This window comes from Coffea eugenioides, chromosome 9 (assembly GCF_003713205.1).
Source record: "Coffea eugenioides isolate CCC68of chromosome 9, Ceug_1.0, whole genome shotgun sequence".
In the NCBI taxonomy this organism is placed as follows: domain Eukaryota; kingdom Viridiplantae; phylum Streptophyta; class Magnoliopsida; order Gentianales; family Rubiaceae; genus Coffea; species Coffea eugenioides.
In genome coordinates this window covers 9475583-9482977 of record NC_040043.1, presented here as the reverse complement: position 1 = coordinate 9482977, position 7395 = coordinate 9475583, and the positions used below count along the sequence as shown (strand labels likewise).

General features: G+C 32.1%; 1 protein-coding gene across 1 annotated transcript; it reads left to right on the top strand.

Annotated features, from left to right (window-relative positions):
- Positions 1 to 237: 237 nt before the first annotated feature.
- On the top strand, positions 238 to 6961 carry LOC113782790 (protein SRG1-like). The gene is made up of 4 exons (XM_027328711.1): positions 238 to 465; positions 966 to 1213; positions 5344 to 5668; positions 6649 to 6961. Exons 1-4 carry the CDS (start codon positions 238 to 240, stop codon positions 6904 to 6906), a joined length of 1059 nt encoding a protein of 352 aa, XP_027184512.1. The 3' UTR covers positions 6907 to 6961.
- The last annotated feature ends 434 nt before the right edge of the window (positions 6962 to 7395 follow it).

Genomic DNA, 7395 nt, shown 5'->3' with positions numbered 1-7395 from the left:
TGTGGCTTGTTGCTTGTGAGGACTAATGCCAGATGTTGCATGTCATATGTCAACAAAAGCCACCAATGCATCATGTACACCTAAATTTTGCTAATTATTATTGTCCCACATGTATCAGACAAATTGTTACACTCTATAAGCTTGCAACTTGGAGCTACATATATATATATATATATATATATATATATATATATATATTGGTAGAGATTTACACAAACCACAAATATGTAATCTAGTATGATAAAGTTGGGAGGCTCTCTAAAGGTACCCTATGTTCAGGAGTTGGCTAAGGAGAAATTTGCTTCAGTTGCACCCCGATACATACGACCTGACCCAACCAAACTTCATGGGGTCTCCACAGAGGAAATCCCAGTAATTGACATGCAAAGGTTGCTTTCTGATGAATCAGTGAATCCAGAGCTTGAAAAGTTGCATTTTGCCTGCAAAGAATGGGGCTTCTTCCAGGTTTGTCAGTTTGTATTTGTATATGCATATATTAGGTATTGTTGTTGGCCTAATAAGGGAGTCTGATTGTAATAGTATTTGCTCAAAGTCTACTAGTGATTTCAATTTGGTTTTTACCACAACTTTTAACTTACTTTCAAGGGAATAAATTAATTCTGAAATATTTATTATGCTAATAACTATGACTTTTCAGGACTTGTAGGTAAATGATATATCTTGCCACAAATATTTTTTTTTCATATTGAAATGTTTTTTTTCTTGTAATTATGCAGAAATTTTATGCCAAAAGCAAGCATGCCTACTCCAATATATGAACTCATTTGGTTTTCTCTAGTAGTAGTCCATAATGCATGACTAGAATGTAATAGGAGTGATCTTCTTTGAATTGTTATACGAGGACAATCATCTAATTTAAATGGATGTACATGCCTGCTGTTAAAATCGAGAAGTGTTATAATAGTCAGCACCAAATAATTAGTGACTGTACAATTTGTCGTCAGCTGATTAATCATGGAGTGAGCTCTTCCTTAGTGGACAAACTGAAACTAGAGATGCAAAAGTTTTTCAATTTGAGGATTGAAGAGAAGATGAGATTTGCCCAAGAACCGGGCGATGTAGAAGGATATGGACAGGCCTTTGTTGTATCTGAGGAACAAAAACTTGACTGGGGTGACATGTTTTACATGGTCGCTCTGCCAATTCACTTGAGAAAACCTCATTTACTTCCCAAGCTTCCTCTTCCATTCAGGTACAAGAAAATTTGCACACATATTCATATCATTGTATTTAGGGTGAGTTTGATTAAACTGAAGTTTGAAAACTGAAATATGAAATTTGAAACCTAAAGTTATTGAATTGTTAAGTATTAAATTAAATACATTTGAGTGTCTGTTACATTCAGTAATAAGTGAATAGTTTATCACTTATTTTTTAGAGCAAGTTTTTCCTAGAAAATTCAATGGCATTTAATTAATTCAGATGTTCAATTTTTTATTATCAAACGCGTCTGAATATATGAAGATTTGAATACATTAACTTTAAGTGCTAAATTGCATTGTTAAACACATGAGAACTATAGTAACATCACACACAGTATGACTTTTGAAAGTCATAAACGTCTAAAATTCTCTACACTTGTCTAAAATTTTAAAATTTTGTGAGTGAAAATACTTAAAAGCTAGGGATAAGATGATCATAGACTAGTCATAGGTTAAGAAAATAAGTGGTTAGTAGCAGTTTGTAACTTTGCAAATCATAGTACCTTTACATAAATTGTCTACATCTTGATATATAAAGAAACTGAAAGTCTTGAATTGAAACTGTAAAGAGATATAATGATGGTTTTTATGATTTGGTTCTTTATATATTACCGCTTGCTAATTTAATCCTTATTTCGTTTGCTCCTTTGTTTCTACAGTGGCAATGTCTATAATTTTTTTTTTTTGATAAAACAGAAGTCAGTATTAATGTCTATAATCTTTGTAATACCAACATGCATGGAAGTTTATGAATTAAGAGTTGTAATTAGAGATTTGGGAAAATTAGGCGAGGGGAAATCGATAGATGGGAGATTGGGACTTGTTGGATTCTTTTTTTTTTCATTTTTATTTTTGTTAATGGTGCACATGCATGTACATGGGAACGGCTCCATTAGTTTTTCTATTACAAATCCTGCATTGATTTTAAATCTTAATCACTGAAATAGAGGACTAGAACTATATAATTCTCTTCTAATAAGCAAAGTAATTAAGGACTTTGTGAGGCAATTAAGTAGTTTGTCTTGAATCTTAAAGAACAATAAATAAAGAAAGATGTAGATAATGGTTATGTAGCATCTTAATCACTGTTTGTGAATTTTGTTTTGTCGAAGAAAAAAAATAATATATGTCTCATTCAGTTGTTGAGGGGTAAAAAAGACGATAACCACTCAATTATTCTTTATTCTAGGTCACAATTTGTTTATAAAAGTATTCCATTGATGACTAAAATGCTTTATTCAGAAAAAAAAATTTGATAATGCTGGTAGGTAGCCCGCCAGAACTAAACATATAATTGGTTTACAGAAAAAAAGCTTTTACATATAATTGAAACCGAGGAGACAATAATAAAGCCAAATGCTGTTACATGAAAAATTGTAGCAGAGAATATCCGGGTGCACGCAATATATATATATATTATGCAGATGCATTTATTTAGAAGTCAGGACCGCCTTAGGGGCCGACATATGACATGAAACATCGAATGTTATCCCTTCAATAAATTCCATGTGTAATGATCAAGACAACTTATCAGCCATTAAGTGTCCTAAGGATTGAATATTTTGATCATTATCTCTCTTAAAGTCTCCACATGATAGGCCTTTTCTTCAACCACTGGGCCAATGGTTCAGTGGCCACCAGGGAGGGGCTTAAGTCCCTCCTTGGGCTGTAGGTAGAGGTGTCAAAATGAGTGATTTGGGCGGGTTTGGGTTGGATAAAATGAGTAATGGGTATAAGTGAGTCAACTCATTATACCCATTTAATTAGATGGGTATAAATGGGTAAGTCAAAAAATGAATTGGGTAACCCAATTACCCATTTATAACCCATTTATTTCAACTTTTTGTAAACTCATTTAAATTCATTTTTGCAAACTAAGTTATCAATTTATACCACTCTTTGTACCCATCATTAGTTTTAAATATTTACTTATAATGTTCAATAAACTTAATTACCAATTTTTTTTCATTTATACTCTATGTCACAAAATTACCTATTATTTAATAATTGAATAATAAGAATATAAAAATTTGAACTAAGTACTATAAAAATTAATATAAAAACTTAATCCAAAAATTTTGAACCCCTAACATTTTTTTCATATATAAATTTAAAATTTCATTTTATAAAGATAAGAAAATAGGCTAAAATTTATCATAAATTGGTAATGCTAAAAAATGAGCAAGTTAACAAACTAAGAGAAAATAAAATAATAAGATAAAACCAACAAATAATAATAATAATAATAATGAAACAAAAGTAGTTAACATCATGACAAAATGAAAAATTTGAAAAAAAAAGGTGGGGGAAAAGAAGAGACTTGGGGGGAAGAGAATTCTAAATGGGTTAATTGGGTTTGATGGGTTACCCAATAATACCCATTTAATAAATGGGTATTATTGGGTAACCCATTTATACCCATATACAAAAATTTAAGATACCCATACCCATCTATTCATGGGCGGGTATGGATAAATTTAGTTAAGTGGGTTGATTTGCCACCTCTAGCTATAGGTAAGGGTTCAAACTTTACCTGTAACGGAAAAAATCTAAGGATTGTACCAGAGCATTCCCTTGGTCTAGTTGGATTTGTATACCCACTAGCCCCCTACCACAGCCTCCTTAGGCTCCCCCTCCCCCTAGATTAGGATAGAGTAGGTTATGCAAATGTATTGTTGCTGACAAAAAAAAAAAAAGATAGGCCTTTTCTTCTTCTTATTTTTTTTCCTTGGACTCATTCTTAATGGTTTTCCAACATTTCTCTTTTTTTAATCATATGGTTATTGGCCACCCAATGACTTAGAGTCTTGGTGGGGTGGGAGGTTAAGGGTTCAAATCTTACCTCCCATCACTTTGCTATTATATGTAGTTTTCTCAAATCTATATGAGTGCGTATATTTGGTTCAATGGTGATTCAATTCCCGTCGATTTTCCAATAGATTCAGTTTAGCCTCCCCCTAGAATAGATTAGAGTAGGAATAGTCCGATCCGATGGTGATTCAATATTCGTCGGTTTCCCAATAGATTCAGTTGAGCCTCCCCCTAAAATAGGTTAGAGTAGGAATAGAGTAAATCATGAAGATTAACAAAAAATAAATTATATCATCTCTCTCTCTCTCTCTCTCGTACAGGAAAATATATCCTCTCTTGCTTTTCTTAAAGGTACAATTTCAAAAACCTCCCCTCAGGTTTCTAATAATTTCATTGAGCTCCCTCGAGGTTATAAAAATAACATTTACCTCCTTTGCCCACATAAAATGACAATATTAGTTTTAACGTTTTAATAAAACTCTCTTGTTAGATATACTTTTACAAAGAATGGTATTAATAATTATTTTTCTTTTCTTTTTCTATTCTTATTCCTCCTTTTTATATTTTTGCCAATAAAACCATAAAATATAAACATTGACACCATAAATATTGTACTAGTGACATTTTTATGACATTGAATGTGATCTAAATTTTACGTGCTGTTTTTTTTTTTTTGGTACCAAAAGCAACATTAACTCAAAAAAAAGCCCAAAATTGCCACCATGCTATGATAGTTCCACCAATCCAAAATTCTACAAACTTTAAAAGAATTATGATGGCATTTTCTTTTTCAAATTAAAAAAATACATACCCTGGTAAATCACCATTAAAAGTAGTTTATCATAGTGATAGAACTATTGTCATCTTTGCTTATCAAATAATAAATATGGTGTTAAAAACTTCACACTCTTTTTGTATATGTGTTAAGTATATTACGATTGTTCTGAAAAGTAATTCAAACGTTTTAAGTTGAGGATATTTTAGGATAGTCATTAAAAATTTTAACCAAGTCTAAGGTTTGGTTACCAAAAGTGTCAAATTAGGGGAGGTGGGTGTAATTTTTATACCTTAAGGGAACTCAGTGAAATTGTTAAAAATCTTAGAGGAGGTTTATGAAATTATCCCTTTCTAAAATCTTACCTTCTTAATTGTCTTTATGAGGAAAATTAATAAGCCATGTCACCCTGAGATGATGATAAAACATCCATCCTTGCATGCATCAAAGATTAGTTAACATCTAAAGCATTGTGCATTGTTATTATATATTGGATAATCTTTACTTTTTATTTACATTTTTTTAACATTGTAGAGAAGCTCTAGATCAGTACTCAAGGGAATTGAAAATCCTTGCCATCAAGGTCCTTGAGCAAATGACAAAAGCATTAAGAATGAAGCTTGAAGATGTGACAACGCTTTTTCAAGAAGGGATGCAATCAATGAGGATGAACTATTATCCTCCGTGTCCCCAACCCGAGCAAGTGATGGGCCTTTGCCCCCACTCTGATGCCGTTGGGCTTACCATATTACTTCAAGTCAATGAAGTGGAAGGCCTCCAAATCAAAAAGGCTGGAGGTTGGGTTCCTGTTGTACCACTTCCTAATGCATTCATAGTCAATGTCGGAGACATTTTAGAGGTAATCATGCTCAAAATCCTTTCTCCAAAGATGCAATGTGAATATGAACAATCTCTTCAAATTGCTTTTCTGTTTATATAATTACAACATCTATCTAGTTTTTGGCCTCCCTTATGAGATATTTTCAAATTGGTTTCTACAATTATGAACATATATGGAAATTAGAATGTCTTTCCCATATTTTAATAGGATTCAAGAGATAATCTTTCCGATTATGATTAGTATGCCTACACTAGGTTGATGTAAGACTAATTATCAACTTGCACCGCCTAGAACATGAGGCCAGGTAAAAGTGTAGTTTTCATCCCAAAATTTAACTTTTTGACAAATTTGTACCTAAACTTCTAACTTTGGCAACTTTGTTGGAGTTAAACGAATGTTGTTTATTGATAGAATATTAAGTACTTCAATGAAATATGTATATTTGTAAAGTCAAAAAAAGCATAAAATATATGGATGAAAAGGTCTTTATATTGAAAAAGTAGTTTTATTTACATTAGTAACCAACTTAATTGATTAATTACTTCATTATTCGAGTAATATTTCCCAAGAATGTAAAACTTGGGCATAATAACGTCAAAAATTAGTATTGTACATGCCCTTACACCCCACCCTCCAAATCATTGCTTACCTATGATGTACGAGTGGTGAAATTCAAACCACTTTCCTTTCATCGCTTTGAAAAAGTATTTACTCTTTTTCCCAACAAATTTGTTTTGATTTGCAGAAAGAAATTTACTTTTAGTCTTGATTTCAATGCTAATTACACGAGTTACTTACAAATCATGTCCTAGATTTATCAGGGTATAGCTTCTGAATTCTATCTCCAATTTTTTGGGGCATAACAGTAGTTATAGGTGGACTCACAAGATTACCCTGTTAACCGTATTCTATTATCGAGCCTAATTAAACTTTTATAAGAACGTATGCTACATGGTACACAGTTGGCAATAATGTGACGTTTTTGAACTGAGATGCAGATTGTGACAAATGGGATTTACAAGAGCGTTGAGCATCGGGCAACTGTGAATTTGCACAACGAAAGGCTTTCCATTGCAACGTTTCTTGTCCCAAAACTGGACGGTGATATGGGTCCAGCGCCAAGTCTTATCACCCCTGAAAATCCAGCAATTTTCAGAAGAATTAGTATGATTGACTATTTAAAAGCGTTATTTTCCCGTGAACTAGATGGGAAATCATTCGTTGACGCAATGAGGACCCAAATCGAAGACTTTTAGGCTTTTAGTCCCTTTATGATTTTCTCTTTGAAACTTATGTACGCTGTTGATATGATGTCCCATCTCCCCTCCCCCTCCTTCCCCAACTTTCATTCGCCAAATTGTATAATGGTTTAAGGATTAATTTTATATGCACTGATACTGTATATATTATTAGATTTTGATGCATGATAATTACTATTAATTTAAATTTAAAATTCCAAATTTACACCAATAGTATGTATTCAAGCCTAAAATTGTATATATTGTTAATGTATAAAAAATTAATCTATTTTTAAATATGAAAGAGAATGATGAGTTACTATATGTGCTATCAACGACGACGTATTAGAAGTCATTCTTTATGCTAGATCTTGATAAGGGAAAAAAAACCAAAAAAAAAAAAACTCTTTGCTATTTTACCTTTTTCCTACTGTACTTATTTTAGGGTCATTCTTTATGCTAGATTTGATAAGGGGAAAAAAAACCAAAAAAAAAAAAAACTCTTTG

What these genes read in the sequence shown, in the direction of transcription:
- LOC113782790 (XM_027328711.1), top strand. Translation starts at nt 238, where the DNA reads ATGATAAAGTTGGGAGGCTCTCTAAAGGTACCCTATGTTCAGGAGTTG. An exon ending in AAGAATGGGGCTTCTTCCAG is followed by an intron (nt 466 to 965) that starts GTTTGTCAGTTT and finishes ATTTGTCGTCAG; the next exon opens with CTGATTAATCATGGAGTGAG. An exon ending in AAGCTTCCTCTTCCATTCAG is followed by an intron (nt 1,214 to 5,343) that starts GTACAAGAAAAT and finishes TTAACATTGTAG; the next exon opens with AGAAGCTCTAGATCAGTACT.